The sequence below is a fragment of the Staurois parvus genome, unplaced genomic scaffold (genome assembly GCF_062004578.1).
Source record: "Staurois parvus isolate SC_StPar_1 unplaced genomic scaffold, SC_StPar_1.0 ptg000525l, whole genome shotgun sequence".
Classification (NCBI taxonomy): Eukaryota; Metazoa; Chordata; class Amphibia; order Anura; family Ranidae; genus Staurois; species Staurois parvus.
The window spans coordinates 723,008-742,559 of record NW_028318321.1 but is presented as its reverse complement, the minus strand read 5'-3'; the positions used below and the strand labels follow the sequence as shown (position 1 = coordinate 742,559).

Sequence of the window (19,552 nt, the reverse complement as noted above, 5' to 3'; positions counted from 1 at the left end):
ACACAGTAGTGACTCACAACTATAAATGTATCAGACTTCATTTTGGATGAGCCACCTCCTCCATCTCACGGGACAGCTGCCTCTGTACTAAACAAATCCACATTGCAATTGCATTGAAATACTCTGAGACATACCTGATGCTAAAATTTCTCCATCTCGGCTAAACTTAAGTGCATAGATTGTGTTAGTGTGACCCTTTAATTCTCCAACCATCAAACCGTGACCAATATCCCAAAGCAAGACTCTGCCATCTGTGCCTCCACTAGCCAGAAACTTTCCATTTGGAGTAAATGTTAATGCATGAATAGGTCCCTGCAGGGGAAAAAAAAAAAAAAAGTGTTATGGAAAATAAAGGCATAATACTCAGTTTAATATTTTATACTATATACACCCACGTCAAAATAATTATTTTATCCCCTGCAGATTTTGTAAGTCTTCCCACGTGCAAAAGAAATTAAGGGTCTATAATTTTTATCATAGGTGTATTTTAAAAGTGATAGAGACAGAATATTAAACAAAAATCAAGAAATAAAAAAAAAAAAAAAAACCCACACAATTTCTATAAATGGAGTTGCATTTCAGTGAGTAAAATTTGATCCCCTACTAACCAACATAAATTCTGGCTTCCAGACTGGCTATGTGCTCATGTGGTACACAGATTAGTCCTGTCAAATTTAACTGCTTGCCCACTGCTCTATAGTAGAAGTACTGTGGCAGGGCTGTGCAAAAAATAAATAAATAAATCACATATAACTATGGCTCTATCTATACCATCACACAATGGTCATTTGGGAAAGCTGACAGGAGAGAGACCTGTGTGTAAACTCAGGTCTCTTTCCAGTCAGCAAGAACATGTTGCTTTGTATTTTGCTGCACAGCAGGGAAATACAAAGTAGCATGTCTCTGTAGTAAAACCACAAACACAGCACATAATGTGAAACACACACAGCACTCAGTTAACCTTTTGATCGACACAGATGTTATCACCTTCCTGCCCAGTGTCATTAGCACTGATCACTATTAGTGTCACTGGTGATCCCAGTAGCAGGTAGTTCCCACCCAGTGTCAGAATGCCAACCACAGTCTTGAGATAGATTATATAGATCATTATACAGATCTATATATACACACACACATATATATTTATATATTACACACATACACACACTATATTGCCAAAAGTATTGGGACGCCTGCCTTTACATGAACTTTAATGGCATCCCAGTCTTAGTCTGTAGGGTTCAATATTGAGTTGGCCCACCCTTTGCAGCTATAACAGCTTCAACTCTTCCAAGAGTGCTGTCCACAAGGTTTAGGAATGTGTATGGGAATGTCTGACCATTCTTCCAGAAGTACATTTGTGAGGTCAAGCACTGATGTCGGACGAGGAGACCTGGCTCCCAATCTCCACTCTAATTCATCCCAAAGGTGTTCTATCGGTTGAGGTCAGGACTCTGTGCAGGCCAGTAGAGTTCCTCCACCCCAAACTCGCTCATCCATGTCTTTATGGACCTTGCTTTGTGCACTGATGCAGTCATGTTGGAAGGGGCCATCCCCAAACTGTTCCCACAAAGATAAGAGCATGAAGTTATCCAAAATGTCTTGGTATGCTGATGCCTTAAGAGTTCCCTTCACTGGAACTAAGGGGCCAAGTCCAACCCCTGAAAAACATCGCACACCATAATCCCCCTCCACCACACTTTACACAATGCAGTCAGGGAAGTACCGTTCTCCTGGCAACCGCCAAACCCAGACACATCGATTGGATTGCCATACAGAGAAGCATTAATAGTCACTCCAGAGAACATATCTCCACTGCTCTAGAGTCCAGTGGCGGCGTGCTTTACTTTGCATTGCACTTGGTGATGTAAGGCTTGGATGCAGCTGCTCGGCCATAGAAACCCATTCCATGAAACTCTCTCACACGGTTGTGCTAATCTGCATGCTACATGATGTTTAGCTATTTAGCTCTAGCTATTGAACCTGGCGACTTCTGCGCACTGTGCGCTTCAACATGCGCTGACCCCACTCAGTCATTATACGGCCTACCACTTCGTGGCCGAGTTGCTGTTCCCAATTGCTTCCACTTTGTTATGATACCATTAACAGTTGACTGTGGAATATTAAGTAGCAAGGAAATTTTATGGATGGACTTATTGCACAGGCAGCAATCACGGTACACTTCAATTCACTGATCTCCTGAGAGCGACCCATTCTTTCACAATTTTTTGTAGAAGCAGTCTGCAGGCCTAGATGCTTGATTTTATACACCTGTGGCCATAGAGATGATTGGAACACCTGAATCCAATGACTTGGAGGGGTGTCCTAATACTTCTGGCAATATAGTGGGGCAGCATAGTGGCTAAAGGTTTAGTACTTCCATCTGGCACTACAAGGGTCATTGGTTTAAATCCCAACCATAGTACCACCTGCCTGGAGTTTGCATGTTCTCCCTGTGCCCAAGTGGGTTTCCTCCAGGTACTCCAGTTTCCTCCCACACTCCAAAGACATGCTGGTAGGTTAATTGGATCCTGTCTAAATTGGCCCTAGTACAGGTGAAACTCGAAAAATTAGAATATCGTGCAAAAGTTCATTTATTTCAGTAATGCAACTTAAAAGGTGAAACTAATATAGGAGATAGACTCATTACATGCAAAGAAAGATAGTTCAAGCCGTGATTTGTCATAATTGTGATGATTATGGTTTACAGCTCATGAAAACCCCAATCAACAATCTCAGAAAATTAGAATATTACATGCAATCAATAAAACAAGGATTGTACATAGAACAATATCGGACCTCTGAAAAGTATAAGCATGCATATGTACTCAGTACTTTGTTTGGGCCCCTTTTGCAGCAATTACTGCCTCAATGCGGCGTGGCATGGAAGCGATCAGCCTGTGGCACTGCTGAGGTGTTATGGAAGACCAGGATGCTTCAATAGCGGCCTTCAGCTCTTCTGCATTGTTCAGTCTCATGTCTCATCTTTCTCTTGGCAATGCCCCATAGATTCTCTATGGGGTTCAGGTCAGGTGAGTTTGCTGGCCAATCAAGCACAGTAATCCCAGGATCATTGAACCAGGTTTTGGTGCTTTTGGCAGTGTGGGCAGGTGCCAAGTCCTGCTGGAAAATGAAGTCAGCATCCCATAAAGCTTGTCTGTGGAAGGAAGCATGAAGTGCTCCAAAATCTCCTGGTAGATGGCTGCATTGACCCTGGACTTAATGAAGCACAGTGGACCAACACAGCAGATGACATGGCTCCCCAAAATCAACAGACTGTGGAAACTTCACCCTGGACTTCAAGCATATTGCAGTGTGTGCCTCTCCATTCTTCCTCCATACTCTGGGTCCTTGGTTTCCAAATGAGACGCAAAAGTTGCTCTCATCAGAAAAGAGGACTTTGGACCACTGAGCAACAGACCAGGTCTGTTTTTCTTTAGCCCAGGTAAGACGCTTCTGACGTTGTTTGTTGTTCAGGAGCGGCTTGACAAGAGGAATACGACATTTGAAGCCCCATGTCCAGGATCCGTCTGTGTGTGGTGGCTCTTGATGCACTGACTCCAGCCTCAGTCCACTCCTTGTGAAAGTCCAACACTTTTGAATGGCCTGTTCCTGATAATTCTCCCCAGGCTGCGGTCATCCCTGCTGCTTGTGCACCTTTTTCTTCCACACTATTCCCTTCCACATAACTTTGTAATCTTTTGCAAATACCTTTTGAGGCGTTCCCTCCTTATGGAGGGTGTCAATGATGGTTTTCTGCACAAATGTCAGGTCAACAGTCTTTCCCATGATTGTGATTCCTACTGAACCAGACTGAGAGACCATTTAAAGGCTCAGGAACCCTTTGCAGGTGTTATGGCTTAATTAGCTGCTTAGAGTGGGACACTTTGCCTAGAATATTGCAACTTTTCACAATATTCTAATTTTCTGATATTGTGGATTTGGAGTTTTCATGAGCTGTAAGCCATAATCACCACAATTATGACAAATCACAGCTTGAATTATCTTGCTTTGCATGTAATGAGTATCATATATTAGTTTCACCTTTTAAGTTACATTACTGAAAAACGTTTGCACGATATTCAAATTTTTCGAGTTTCACCTGTATGTGTAAATATGAAAATGTGAGTTAGGGACTTTAGATTGTACACTCCTTGAGGGTTAGGGACTGATGTAAATGTTATAAAGCTGCATAAATTGACGGTGCTATATAAGTACTTGAAATAAATAATGTATATCTGTCTATGGAGCTCTGAACAGCAAAGTGTTTTTCTAGATAGCCAACCCAGAAAAAAAGGAAAATGTATTTCTGCTTAGCAGTACTTAGAGGTGATCACAGCATTAGCTTTAGTTTTTCATTTTCATCAAGTGCAAAAAAAAAAAAAAAAAAGTGGGACTTTTGACTTGACTGTATAATCAGTTTCTTGAAATACAGAAGAGGACACAGACAGGCATGTGTCCTGTACTGTATTCCAACAATTTTAAATGTTAAAACAGGACCCAGGCAGATTCAGAGATTACTCAAATGTCCCAAAGCAAAACTAGTGAGGGCAGGCAAAACTAAAATTTCAACAAGCCCCCCGAAAACAAAAGGGTCCATGGTCTAAATCAAAACAGTAGCCTGAAGCACTTCTTGACCAAAGGCAATAATCAGTCAAAACCCAAACATCCACCCAGTATAAATTTGTAAATGCGTGAATGGAAGGCAAGGTGGTAGCCTTACAAATCTGCAACACAGAAGCCTGATGCTGGAAGGCCCAGGACACAGTGAGGCACCTGGTAGACTGTCCAAAAGGACAGGGTTCCTCCCTTTCTGGTAACAGCTCAAATAGGCCTGTACCACAACTTAAAGGATCCACCTGTGGCAATAATGAAGCAAATGCAGAAAGACCCCTGCAAAACCACTCAGGAAGCACAAGGAGGCAATCAATCTCACAGGCTGCAAGGTAGCCTGAAAGCTCAAACCACACCCAGAGTGTGAATCACCACCTTCTGAGTCAGCAGGACAAAAGAACTATGTCCTAAGTATAGTGAAAAAAAGAGACCTTGGGCTAAAGGATAAATTTTATCCTTGTGAACCACCAGGATGGGCTCCCAACAAGATAAAACAAGCCAGCTTCGACAACCTACTCCCATGGTGCCACCAGAGGATGTTTAGTATCAGTGAGTGAGACACCATCTGGCTCTTAATCACTCTCAGCCTAGATCTGGCAGAGCAGGCTAGGGGGAAACTTCAAAAGGGAGGAAACAGCATTTATCAGGGAGAACCGATTCCATGGAGTTTCCAGAGCATCCACTGCAAAGGTCCTCAGTTACCTTGTCCAAAAACACAAATCTTTCTGGTGTTTAGTTGAATGGTGAGATTAGGAGATCCACCATTGGTATCCAGTTTTCGATAAATGTCATTCATATCCATCTATCAACCTCTGGGTAAAAAGTCCAGTCACTGACAGAGGAGGAAGTATGCCTGCCAATTTTCCACACTCGAAATGTACAAAGTGAACAAGTCCAGAATGTGACTTTCTACCCACTGCAGAACTGGGTCGCATCTCTTTAAGCTGCAGAACTTACAGTCCCACCTTAGTGCTTGATGTCAGCCACAGTCATGGTGTTGTTGGAGTGCACCCGCGTTGGCAGTCTCTGAAGGCAGCTCGTCCAGTTCTGACAGGATGCTAAATAGCTCTATGATGTTGAATGGAGTCAGGATTCCCTGGCCGATAAAGTTCTCTGTAACGTGGCCGCCCTAATTAAAGTACACCTTCCCTGATACAAGCCTCACAGGCCAATATCTGTCATGATTACCATCCAAGTTAACAACAAAGGATTTTCCCAACTTCAGTGTCGGGCTTGGTGAAGTACATCTGAGTAGGACGGTCTATCTTTGTAAAGAGCCTTTTTACAGGGCAAGGTGGTTAGACCAAAATCTCTTTTTACGTAAGGTGGTCTCCTCTTTTCACCCCAATATGCATAAAGTCTGCGCCCCCAAAATATGACAAGGAACTTGCCTTACATTGTTTAGAAGTTGTTAAGACTGTCCGTTTACTTGGTAGCCATATCCTCCTTTCGCAAGATGAAGTGCCCTTTTTATTCTAGCTGGAGGTCCTCAGAACCACCTACTCTGAAGTCCACTATATATGCCAGGTGGATCAGACAAGTCATCTTGGGGACCTACTCCCTTAAGAAAAATGTTGCTCATTTTCCCATTAGAGCCCATTTCACCAGGGTTTTTGACATCTTCTAGTCTTTACATCAAGTATCTTTATCCCAGATATGCAAGTTTGACACCTGGTCCTCTGTTCACATGTTTATCAATATTTACCAGGTGGACATTCAAGCCTCGCCTGAATTGAGCCTCAATCTTTAGGTGCTTCAAATTATCAGATTTCTGTGTTACCCACCCTTAAGGAGCTGCTATAACCCAAGAACTGACAGTTCCTGTGGCTGTGTCTCTGTAAAAGATGGCCGGAAGAACGTAGCAACATACTGTGTGTGTTCTCAGGGGAAGACAGGTTTACACACATCACTGGGGAGGCGTGACTCAGTTACCTCATCCTTCTGAGACCAAGTCCACATAGGAGGAAAATATGCCAGTTAAAACTGCTCACTTTAGAAGCATGAGAGACTAAATGAAATGGGGTAACATAATAAAGTGAACAACCAAATTCTCTGACCACTAAACACCACAGTGTGCTATGCCTTGCAGATAGTCCTTTTTAAAGCCAGGAACAAATTTCCATAAACAGAGAAAGCCTGTCATACCTTAACTAGGACACTGGGCCTGTTAAGGTCCAGGTTTCGCACGTCAAAGTGGGCATACCCCCAAAGGGGTCTTCTGTGCCCTGGAACCATAGAAATTGATCACAGCCCTGTACATTACCTGTGTAACACTGCAGCTAACCAGACACATAGCACTTTGTGCAAATTGCCTGCTGCAGAAAGCAGTGCCCGAAGCAAGCATTTCTGGCCAGCTCCACAGTTGGTACCCAGGTGTGGTCTCAGAGGTACACACCAAGGGTAACTGATCTGCAATTTGGTAGGTAGTGCAATGCAATCTGATCCAGATGAACCAAAACTTAAAATTGTTTAAAAAAAAAAAAAAAAAAAAGGAAAAATATCTTCAGGAGAACAGTTCAATCACTTGACTAGTAAAAAAACTGGAGCCTCACAATCACGCAATTCTAATCCCCATCGTAGCAACTTGTGATCTCAATAAAACAGCAGGGATTGGCAGGCTGAAGTAGCAGATCTCATGAAATTTCTAGCAAATGGCACATTTTCTAAAAATATATTTTAACCTTAAAGTACTGTATGAAGATAAAAGTTAATACACAAAAAAAAAAAAAAAAAAAAAAAAAAAAAAAACACACTAATCCATCATTACCTTGTGTCCAGTGAAAATTCTCACACAGTTCCCATTTAAAACATCCCAAATTCGGACAGTTCTGTCTGTTGAACTAGTGGCTACATAATTAGAATTGGGATGAAAACGAGTACTTATAACATCTGCAAGATGGCCAGCAAATATACGTAAAGGCTGATAATGGTCTGTTGCCCATAAACTGTAAGAGACATGAGGAAAAAAAAAAAAAAAAAAAAATCAAGTGGATATGAAAATAAGGCACCAGTTATAATACCAAGACTGTTTGTCTTCCCTAAGTAAACTTTTAGAGAACGATCATCTACCCTGCTTGTCAAACCAGCCTCGACCTAATGTAAACCCCTCCAAGATGCATACAACACCTAAAACTCAATTTGCAGCCCATCGCATGGTTTACATTCTGCAGGCCATACTGTGTAAACTTTCAATGGTTGCATCTGTGCACTAGTTCCTCAGATTTCTATAGTGTCATCTATAAACGTCTGTGCAGACACTGCAAAAAAGATTTTCATGGCAGGATGTAAACATTGCAGCAAGTTGGAGGGATTACTGCAAGTATGCAGCAAAAAGGATAAGTGAGCTTTGTATGAAAGTGTATTTATCCTTGCACTGAATGCCAGCTATGATAAACAAACCTAATGGAATAGAAGGCAGTACTGACATGAGGATTAAAAAAAAACAAAAAAAACAAAACAAAAACAAAAACACAATAATAGAAATAACAGTAAACATTTACCGAGCAATTCTGTCATGGCCTCCAGACACAAAGTAATATCCATATGGAGAAAACTGAGCATCCCACACTGGATAGTTATGTCCTTTGTATGCCACTAAGCAGGTGAATGTCTGAAGACTCCATAAACGGACAGTGCCATCTTCTGAGCTTGATAATAAATAATTCCTAAAGCAGATATGAATTTAAAAAGATCAAAATTCAACAAATGACAGAATTAGACTGTAGATATAGTTAAATTTCACCAACAATTGCTCATCTTCCAAAAATTTAGGATACATAAATATATAAAAAGCATTTGCACTTTAAAGATGCATTTATCCTATTAAAATATATTTCCTAGAAAGAGAATAATAAAACACCTACTGTACATACTAGGGATGACCCGATATTTCAGCCACCGAAACATATTAGTGGAAAATAGCCCTATAGGCATTTTGCCAATCGGAAAAATTGAGCCAATACAGGTGCAAGGCAGGAGAACAGTATATACAGTGACTGGCTGTCACTATATGTCAGTGGCGGTTTTTAAATGTAATTATCAGCTTTTTTCCTTCACTACAGCTCACAGAATTAGCTGTCACCCCCCCCAGCTAAAAAACGGTTTCCTATTAGTTTCTTCCCGAGTTAAAAGAAACAACCTTTCCTTTTAGTTTCTTTCCGGAGATAAAAGAAACAAAGTTTCCTTTAGCTCAGGGAAAACGGACAGCCAATTCTGTGAGCTATAGTGGGGAAAGAAAAAAAAAAAAAAAAAAAAGCAATTGCATCTAAAAATCGTCCCCGACATACTGACAGCCAGTGAGGGAGCATCGCTGTATACACTGTTCGCTCACTGTAAAAACACTGCTCCTCTCCTGCCCCCTCCTTGCACACACTGCCCCCTATAAAGAGGACTATTGGTCCCCTGTGTGATAGCATAAAATCATAAGTTGGGGGGGGGGGAATTGAAGCCTTTCCACCCCCACATACACAGATGTTTCGGCACCAGAATTTTCTTCATTTTGATGCACCACTAATATATACACACACATATATTGTATGTATATAAAAAATAGCTAACACTGGGGTATATGTTTAGCATTATAAATAGCAGAATTATTGGTAAGCCATCCCGGTTCTCCTTGTGGCACAAACACGCAGAATCCAGACCTGCAAAAAAATAGCAGCTGAAGACTTATGTACATACACAATATACAAACAGAAAAAAAAAAAAGTCACTTAGTTCAACAATTAAAAACTAACAATACAGACAAGAACATTTGGGTACAATTCCTGCTAGAAGGCGAAGATGACCTTTTGGACTTGTTCCCAGTGTAATAGATTGTTGATGCATACAAGCAGCTGCCTTTTGGCAAGTCTGGATTTTTCAAGCGCATCTAACATATTAAGGAAATTGGTAACCTCCAGTTAAGCCTACCTTTAATGCTGCATTTCCCATGGTGCTCGAAGCTAGAGAAAGAGCAATGATACAGAGAAGCCTTGACACAACATCCACAGATATTTGCAAACTTTCTTCTCCAACAAAATGAAAGCTATTACAGATTAATCTTTGCCAGGTTGGGCTGAGTGTCTGAGAATTTTGTACTGTATTGTGCTAAATGAGATTTATAATCTCACATCATTCTGCCCATATTTAAAATGGGTCAAACAGCTGCCTTTTTTATTTTTATTCAATTAGAAAGCATTTTCACTTCAGGGGAAGTGAATCCCAATCATGAGTTGTGTCAAGACCAACAGACACTTATGAAATGTTAGTTTATATTAAAATGTATTTACCCCTCATCCTCCCCACCAGCACTGTAAAAGTAACACCATTTCCTACCTGTCTGGACTGAAACTGGTTGCATAGACAGGTCCACTGTGACCATATAAAACCTTTATCTCGCTTGATGTTTTTTCATCCATAATTCTTTCTAGAACGTCATCTGATTCTTTGTCTATCAAGCTGAGATCTAATGAAGAAAAGGTTTATTAGAAGTAAAACAGTTTAAAAATCTTTAACAAACATTTTAATACAAGGCAAAAGGATTCCCACACTCTATGGGCTACATACAAAAGGCAGCACAGCCTTCCTGTCTCACTTTGACAAAAGTTACCCCGAGACACCTAATAAAAGATAGGTCACTGAAAGAAGAGCGGCAGTCCTGTGTTTAAGTTACAGCTTGAGCTATGGTGCCTGTAAAAAAAAGTATTCTGTGCTACAGACTGCTAAGCAATCTAGACAAAATGGGAAAAACACTAGCTACAAAATTACCATAAATATGCAGTATTATCCTTACGAAAACAAAAAAAAAAAAAATTCATGACCATAATAAAGAACATTATTCATTTACGAGCGGGGAGGGTGGGGGGGGGGGGGGATGGGTGGTAGTTGGTAAACAGCCACATGTATTCAACACTCCCAGATGTGTCTGAATGAAGCTAAAGAATCTAATGGTGCAAGAATGTGAAAACTGAATTCAATTGAGGTGCTAAACAGTATGTATTAAGAACGTTTTTTTAACTATACTTGCTGACATTTCCGAGGCAGCATTGGCAGGTCTCTATACAGATATGGGTGTAGGTCACTGAGGACAATGACCCAACTCAAGACCCGGCAGTCTGTGGTGAAGCTGACTACAATAGATGGTGCAGTAGTGTGATACACTTCACCTGTATACAGGCAGTCAATGGCAGGTTGGATTTTTGTGCAGACAGTGAGGACAAGAATAGTGACACTAATGATACCGAGTGTGTGTGTGTTAGTGCATCATAATGAAGGAATTAACTCAATGGGCACACCCATTCAGGAAACGGGCATCATCTCCTCATACTGGCTTAGAAATACATTAAAAAAACCAAAAAAAAAAAAAAAAAAAAAAAAACACCCCACACACATCTGAACTGTCAAATGAAAACAGACTTTTTTGCTACAGAAAGACCTTTGGACCACTGACCAGAATTAGTAAAATCAGTGATTACCGACACAAAACAAACAGAAAAAAATTACCAGCTGTGTTTTTGACACTTCTAAGTTTTTTTGGTGTGAGACTCCACACACGCACGGTAGAATCTGAAAACCCTCCTGCGATCATGCTGGAATCATCTGTAACATCCACTGCGGTTAAACCCTTCACAAACCAAAGACTTGTGTCAGAAAGACAATGCATAATCAGGCTAAATTCACACAGGCCACACAAACAGCTGTAAAAACAAGCAGTTAAATTAGGTGTTTCAACTACCCCAAACTGCCCACCCTAAGCCAAGATGCTTCACAGTGCAGCAAATTTTAACTCTGCATGTCAAGCTTAGCAAGTGATGTTGCTTGCCAAACCCACCCATTGAAGTCATTGTGCTGTAACCACATAACAAATGCAGCATTTCAAAGTGGAATGGATGACAAAAAAAAAAAAAAAAAAAAAAAAAAGGCATTCAGGAGGAGGTGACAGTACTGTCTCCGGAATACCTGCAAACCAGCTCTAATCGGCCTCTGAAAAAGTAATCCACTATGGATCGCTTCTCAGAAAGGCAATAGAGCCTGAAACCCATGTGAAAGAGGCCTAAGGGTATAGAAGTAAACACAGATTCAATTTACCCATAACATGGCATCTAGTGGAAGATTTAACTTCATACCTGGTAAGCATTAAGGAATGAGTAGAAACAGATTGAGGGCAGTGAATCAGGAGCAAGGCGAACCCGTTTGGCAGCTTCCTTCATAATCATGATTTTATCAAGTTTGTCAGAATCCTTTAGCTCTGGAAGAGGAATCCTAATATTTAAATTAAAAAAGTCATTTAACAAAACTTTGTTCCATAGTGTACATAACTGCAAACAGCTCTGTAGTTAACATTCAACTTGGTCATTACAAAATTGAAAAGACAATATTAGTGGAGCAATGTATTCGTTAAAGCTTAAATCTTCCACCTCCAATACAACTCCCCTCCCCTTTCCCCAGCCACAGTAATCTGTAGTGTGACAGGGGTTAGTAGAATAAGGGGCTGTGACAGGCATTCAAAGTATACCAGACTGTCTGCCCATTCCACCCAGCTGCTTCATTCATACAAGTCATACTACAGTGTCCATGAATGAAACAGGATCTATGAACAGAGGACGGCGGATCACTGATAGGTCCTCCCCTCCAATCATAGACCATGTTTTATTCATAGAAGCTGTAGTAATGGAATGGGGCAGGCATAGTCTGGCACTCTTGAGTGCCTATCACAGGTGGGGGTGAGGAGCAACATTAGAGGGGTAAGATTTCAATGAAGGATGGACACAGCAGCACAATGTAGGTTAATTTAAGAATATGTAAGCCCAACATTTCAGATCCCTGATATGTGCCTTCTATACCATGTGCTTGTATGAAAAAATATCCTGTTATCTTTGTATTTTGTCATTTGTGTGAAATCGCTGGTGTTCCTGCCAGTCCCTCTGCTTTCCTATTAAAAATTGCTGGGAACTCAGTCTGCTCTGCAAGGATCAGACTTCTGCTGACACACCCCTCCAGCACAGCCATTCACTGGGAAGATCAGTGTGCTGCTGCTTCTCCTCATCTCTCTATACAGCTGAGACATTATGTCATCACTTTTAAAAAAGGGTATTTAATATGTATACATAAATGCTTTGATTTTCATTTGTATTTTAAACTGAATGGGTTGTTTTACAAGGTAAGGGTTTGCATACAGTACTTTAAGCAAATCATCTTATCGTTTCCCTAAACCTGTTTTCTTGAAAACACAACTAGCATGTATAGCTGAATTTGACTTTGTATCAAACTCTACTATCACTTTTACAGAAGCATTCAGACTGGGGCAGGGAACAGCAAGACAGGGAGCCAATCAGGTGTGCTGCATGCAAGCATGTTGACAATGTACATGCTGACAGGCAAGAGTAAAGATAACCTCATCAGTCTGCTGCTGTGGGGTGGAAAAGACATTACTGTATTCTCCAACTGTCAGTGATGTCATGCACCTGAATGAGCTGTGTTATAGGACTGTGTATATCCCACAGTCCTACAAATATTTTAGCAGCTTAAACTTCTCCACTTAGACATATTCCATCGGTGTTCAGCTGTAACATCTACTGCTGACAACCACTCAATAGTATGTGCTGAATTTTCTGGACATAGATATAACCTGTGTGTCAGTAAAACTTAATGAATTAAAAAAAAAGGGGTGAGGGGTGGGGAGCTTACTTCCTCTGAAATTCTTAGATCCTTTTCATCATTTGGAATCTGCTCAAGAAACCGTACCTTAAATATTTTACCATTTACATACCTGTTCTGAGGTGGTGCATTAGGGTCTTGTTTCTTGCTTTTTGAGCCTATGCTGTCCTTTTTTGGCTTCTTTTTCTTTGGCTTTCCTTCTTCGTTTTCACCTTCTTCATCTTCATCATCTAAAGGGACTTCAATCTCTGGTTCTTTCAGAAGGCCAAAAAACACCTACAAAATGAAGTCAACATTTAGAGCAGCAGCTTATACCTGGACACAGCTACCGCCAAGAGGCTTGCTGTGTTCATATATTTCATCTGATTGAAGTACACACCTTGACTTTGTTTGCTTCACGCTTGGCTTCCCCAGACAGGCTGCCCACCATAGCATCTATCTGTTGTTTGCTACGTGGCATGCCATCAAATATATCAATGTACAAGTGTTCTTGTACTATGCTCCATATCTGATTGTTCTGCCTCTCCTGTAAATGGCGCTTAAGTAGCTGATAGGAGTCCCGGGATATTCTTAGCACAAACTTGCTTGTTCGAAAGTCTAACATGGTCTCATTTCCTTTCATATGCTCCTTCTTTGTGAGGCTAGCTAAAATGCGGAGATCATCTTCATAGTAACATTCCTGGTCCCCATGGAATCTTTAAAAGAAATTGTTACAGGTTATCTACATATTTAATTCTAAGCATACATTATAAATGGAAATTTACTTAAACTCAAAATGAAATCTACTGATTTTTTTTCTCAATATATTTCAGAGCAAGAAAATGTTACGTTACCAGTGCTAAAATTACTGTGTGTAAACACATGCACTGCAATAACATTTTGTGCACGAGCGCCATTCAAAGCACCCCCAACACACCTTCCCAGGGTACCTACTCTGCACTACCAAAAGTGCTAAATGGACAGGTTTGGTCTGTTGTGCTGCACTGGGCGACCCATTTAAATGAATGGGCTACCCTAATGCAATACACCTCAGCAAGCTGGCCTGGTGTGAATGGACCCTTAAAAGAATAATTACATTTGTACTTCTGGTGGTGTTGCTTTCACTACATAGCACAATCATCGCAGAGCGAATAAGCAACCTTAAAACCTATAAATCCTGCATAATTTGTGCACCTCTAGACCAGCATTCAAAAAGGCATAGTCCACCTTTTTGGGGAAAAAAAAAAAGAAAGTATACATATACACACACTAACATATACACACACTATCTATATCTATCTCTATATCATATATATATATATATATATATATATATATATATATATATATATAAAATCAGTCTAAAAATTTAATGGTATGTGTATCGTAACAGACAGAATAGCAACGAAAAAATTCAAAAGAAATGCAAGTCTAACAAATTATGCACTGATTTGCATGTTCGTGAGGGAAATAAGTATTTGATCCCCTATCATTCAGCAGGATTTCTGACTACCCGGTGTCCTTTATACAAGTAAAAAGCTTAGATTAGAAGCAGTCTCTTAAAGGGAGTGCTGCTAATCTCATTTTGTTACCTGTATAAAAGACACCTGTCCACAGGAGCAAACAAACAAGCAGATTCCAAACTCTCAACCATGGCAAAGACCAAAGAGCTGTGTAAGGATGTCAGAAACAAGATTGTAGACCTACACAAGGCTGGACTGGGCTACAAAACTATCACTAAGCAGCTTGGTGAGAAGGTGACAACAGTTGGTGCAATCATTCGCAAAGGGAAGAAACACAAAACAACTGTCAGTCTCCATAGGTCTGGTGCACCATGCAAGATTTCACCTCGTGGAGGGAGAATGATCATGAGAACAGTGAGGAATCATCCCAGAACTACACGTGAGGATCTTGTCAATGATCTCCAGGCAGCTGGGACCACAGTCACCAAGAAAACAATTGGTAACACACTACGCCGACAAGGATTGAAATCCTGCAGTGCCCGCAAGGTCCCTCTGCTCAAGAAAGCACATGTCCAGGCCTGTCTGAAGTTTGCCACTGAACATCTGAAGGATGCAGAGGACGACTGGTTGAAAGTGTTGTGGTCAGATGAGACCAAAATCGAGCTCTTTGGCATCAACTCAACTCGCCGTGTTTGGAGGCGGATGAATGCTGCCTATGACCCCAAGAACACCATCCCAACTGTCAAACATGGTGGTGGAAACATTCTGCTTTGGGGGTGTTTTTCTGCTAAGGGCACAGGACAACTGCACTGCATCAAAGGGATGATGGAAGGGGCAATGTACCGTCAAATCTTGGGTGAGAACCTTCTTCCCTCAGGGGCATTGAAAATGGGTCGTGGATGGGTGCTCCAGCATGACAATGACCCAAAACACACAGCCAAGGCAACAAAGGAGTGGCTCAAGAAGAAGCACGTTAAAGGTCCTGCAGTGGCCTAGCCAGTCTCCAGACCTTAATCCAATTGAAAATCTGTGGAGAGAGCTGAAAGTTCAAAAAAAAGTTTATGTTGCCAAACATCACCAAACCTTAATGACTTGGAGAGGATCTGCCAAGAGGAGTGGGCCAAAATCCCTCCTGAGGTGTGTGCAAACCTGGTGGCCAACTGCAGGAAACGTCTGCCCTCTGTGATTGCCAACAAGGGATTTGACACCAAGTATTAAGTCATGGTTTGTGAAGGGGATCAAATACTTATTTCCTTCATGAACATGCAAATCAGTGCATAATTTCTTAGACATGCATTTCTTTTGAATTTTTACATTAGAGCCTGCAGAGCACTAAATGGAGATGAATGGATTGTAAGTGCAATACAAAGGCATATGCAGACTCTTCCTCCAGCCCAGATCTGCACAGAGGTAGGACCCGCCCTTATGAAGCTGAAGAAGGCATCAATAGATATAAGTAGAGTGACATCATCACCTATTGAAATCTAAGTGTCCTTTTAGCACAGTGGCAGGTGGAACTTGTAGTCTTCCTTTCACAAATCCTGTGAATGGATGACGTGGCTGTGCAGGCGGTCACAAGCAGGCACGAAAATTCAAAAGATATGCTTTACGGAGAAGAAACCAGAGATTCGATGTTGGGTGGTTTGAGAAGAGTGGACTGGGGAATGTCACCATGTTTCATGGTAAACACTAAATATGGGTCATGGGCTTAGCATTAATTTTTCATATCTGAACTGGAGTTTTTTTTATTAAGTGTTCTTGCATGGCAAGACCACTTACTGTTATCTCACATATATATTATTATTATTATAGCCAAATTTACCACCCTAACTCCTCCCACAGTTTTTACACTACATAGACAGTAATATACCGAAACGTGCGGATTGTTCCCGATTGGTGTGCTATTACTTTGCGGAACGTTTCGCCGAATGGTTCACGAAATATCGGCGTTTTTGTGGTGAAATTGGTCCCATAGGAATGAATGGCGGAATGCTCAAGACTAGAGTGGGAGCTGACAAAAGCTAGAGTGTGAGCTGAAAAATCAGGACATGATTTCTAAACTGCCATCACTCATTTTCAAGCCCACCTACACAAATCTTATATCAAAACGTTCAGCTATCCCTGCTGCCACTAAAAATGTCCATGGTTAAGCCATAGTCCTGATAGTTTTCACAATATGACCATTTGTTTCACATTGTTTGACTCACGCCGCCCATTGACATTCATTGAAACTCCACTCTAGCCACCTCAAATTTGAAGGGCAATTTCTAAACTGTGACTGTGCCTTCATTTTTAATATTTCAGAGACATACTATGCATCAAAATGTCGGTCTGGGTCTTGTGATTCTCACAATATAAAAGCTCTTCAGTGTAGGATTTATAATTTTTAAACTACAACCGTTTGAAGATGGCAACCGCCAGTGAAGTGAGCAGGTTGGAGCAGTTTGTTTTTAACCGTTCTTCTCTGCCCTTGCTGTAGAGTGAGTTGCCATAGGAACCCAGGTGTGTGAGCAGGCAGCAGAGTGACAAAAGCTAGAGTGTGAGCTGAAAAATAAAAGTGAAATGAAATGCATTTCTCACTATCAAGCTTGCCATGTGCACTTTTTAAATTTGATCAATTGGTTAGTGTAATGTTTACTATCTTTACTCACTCCACACTCTCCCCCCCCCGCACACGGTTACTCTGCCCAGTCCAACCTTTTCAGTTACTCCAGCCACTCCAACCACACAATAGCTACTCAAGCCACTCCACCCACTTACTCCACCCACTCCAGTTGTAGACTACTGGTGGAGGCAAGAACACTTCACACAATTTCCCCAGAAATTGTACCTTTTCTAGTTAACTATAATTTTATAGTAGAGCCCAACTGCAATTTGATTTAAATATCAGAAAATTAAAGCTGGTCAGAGCTACTGCCTCAGGAAACCCACTGGCATGCCTTGGACAACATTGCTCACTTTTCAAAGAAAGATTTGGCTTCATTTTCATGCTGATTGTAGACCAGCTCCAGGTACATGTGCACAAAGAGAGGGTAGAATAACTGAGATAACTCTGCACGATGACAGTCCAGTACAGACTCAATGAATCTTTTTAGGCCGCTGTAATATTCCTCATACAGAGCTGGATCTCCTTGCTGGGTGTAAGCGGACAGAACAGCACTGACATCGGGCTGGTCCTGTGGGCCACTATTCAATGCAACTGAAAAGAAGAAAAAAAAAATATCTAGTTTATTGATAACTGAAAAAAAGCAACAGTAGATTTTAACTTGTCTATAAACACAATTACTAATATGAATTCTTTGAATATATCTTTCATTTGCAAGTCATGAAACAATTTAATGCCTCTGCTTATAATACAGACAAAATCTCAACTTCTAAGTAAACTCAGTGTACAGTATATCTACTTAGAAGTACAAATGCAAAGTATTTGGGCCCCATTTACACCTGCGAATAAGGCGGTTACCGATTACATGCTGGAAACCCGGGGGCATTCCAGCTTATTAACTGCAGGAGGCCCCATGGTAAGCAAAAAAGGCTGACGGTTCCCATAGTCAATCATGGTTACATGTAATCGCCCATGGACCAATTACCTGTGATGTTCAGCTCTGGGCCATTTGCATTGCACAAATACACAGTTCAGGGTACAGATCTGACATCTGCAAAGATGAATCAACTCCCACACATATACAGGAGTGACATCTTCTAGGCCTGGGCAACCAAAACATAGATGAAGATCAGACGCTGCTTCACAATGTGTAAATGAGCCCTAAAGGAGATCACGTGGGGAAATTTACTAAAACTGGAGCGTGCAAAATCTAGTGCAGCTCTGCATAGAAGGCAATCCACTTCCAGGTTTTATTGGCAAAGCTTAACTGAACAAGCTGAAGTTAGCAGCTGCATAGCACCAGATTCTGACTGCTCCAATTTTAGTAAATCTCCCATTGTGTGCCCTCCATGGGGGAGATGGGCCGGACGCCCGCCCGCCCTCCATGGGGGAGATGGGCCGGACGCCCGCCCGCCCTCCATGGGGGAGATGGGCCGGACGCCCGCCCGCCCTCCATGGGGGAGATGGGCCGGACGCCCGCCCTCCATGGGGGAGATGGGCCGGACGCCCGCCCGCCCGCCCTCCATGGGGGAGATGGGCCGGACGCCCGCCCTCCATGGGGGAGATGGGCCGGACGCCCGCCCGCCCTCCATGGGGGAGATGGGCCGGACGCACGCCCGCCCTCCATGGGGGAGATGGGCCAGCCTGTGACCACCACAAAGTAGACTGTATATTGTATGTCTGGCTCTCTCCTCCTCACTCAGGTCCTCCGTGTGATTCTCGGTCTTTGGGAGGTGACCCCGGTTCTCTCCGGTGCGGTGTGTGGACGGACATCGGACAGTCAGCCCCTCGGTCCTCTCACCTTTCACGGCGGTGGTCGGGGCTCCCCCGGTGGCGGTGGTGGAGGAGATAGCGGCGCTCCCGGCAGTGACCCGGCTCAGCAGACTGTGTTCGCCGCTGTCCGGCTCTCCGGTGGTCGGCTGCCCGCTGGGGCTGAGGGCCGGGCTCTCCTCGGGCTCCAGAAAGCCGCATTCCCGGCGGAGTATGTCGGCGGACTCCCGCAGATTACTCTTCTTGAGGAATTGCAGGACGGCCAGCAGCGTCTGTCGGTCCGGAGCCTCCGGGGTGGTGACCGGGGGGGCCAGCGGCGGGCTGGCGGCCTTCGGAGAGACGCCATGGCCGTTCCCCAACGTCGGCTCCTCGGTAATGGGCACCGACAGGCTCTCGCTCTTCACCTCCTCCAGGAGCTCGGGCTCCGTCTTCACCGAGGTGCTCGCCTCGTCTGGCACCGCCGCCATCTTGGAGCGGGAGT

At 42.4% G+C, this 19,552-nt stretch overlaps 1 protein-coding gene across 1 annotated transcript in view; it reads right to left on the bottom strand.

Annotated features, from left to right (window-relative positions):
• TAF5 (TATA-box binding protein associated factor 5) overlaps window positions 1–19,552 on the bottom strand; it is a 24,559-nt gene extending 5,007 nt beyond the window's left edge. The window contains exons 1-10 of the mRNA XM_089690246.1: window positions 19,103–19,552; window positions 17,655–17,895; window positions 13,634–13,949; window positions 13,367–13,530; window positions 11,724–11,859; window positions 11,101–11,221; window positions 9,934–10,063; window positions 8,115–8,279; window positions 7,382–7,559; window positions 135–312 (exon numbers count right to left, since the gene is read on the bottom strand). Coding sequence (XP_089546372.1) covers window positions 135–312; window positions 7,382–7,559; window positions 8,115–8,279; window positions 9,934–10,063; window positions 11,101–11,221; window positions 11,724–11,859; window positions 13,367–13,530; window positions 13,634–13,949; window positions 17,655–17,895; window positions 19,103–19,538 — 2,065 coding nt within the window. The 5' untranslated portion in view covers window positions 19,539–19,552. The remainder of the gene's footprint in view (window positions 1–134; window positions 313–7,381; window positions 7,560–8,114; window positions 8,280–9,933; window positions 10,064–11,100; window positions 11,222–11,723; window positions 11,860–13,366; window positions 13,531–13,633; window positions 13,950–17,654; window positions 17,896–19,102) is intronic.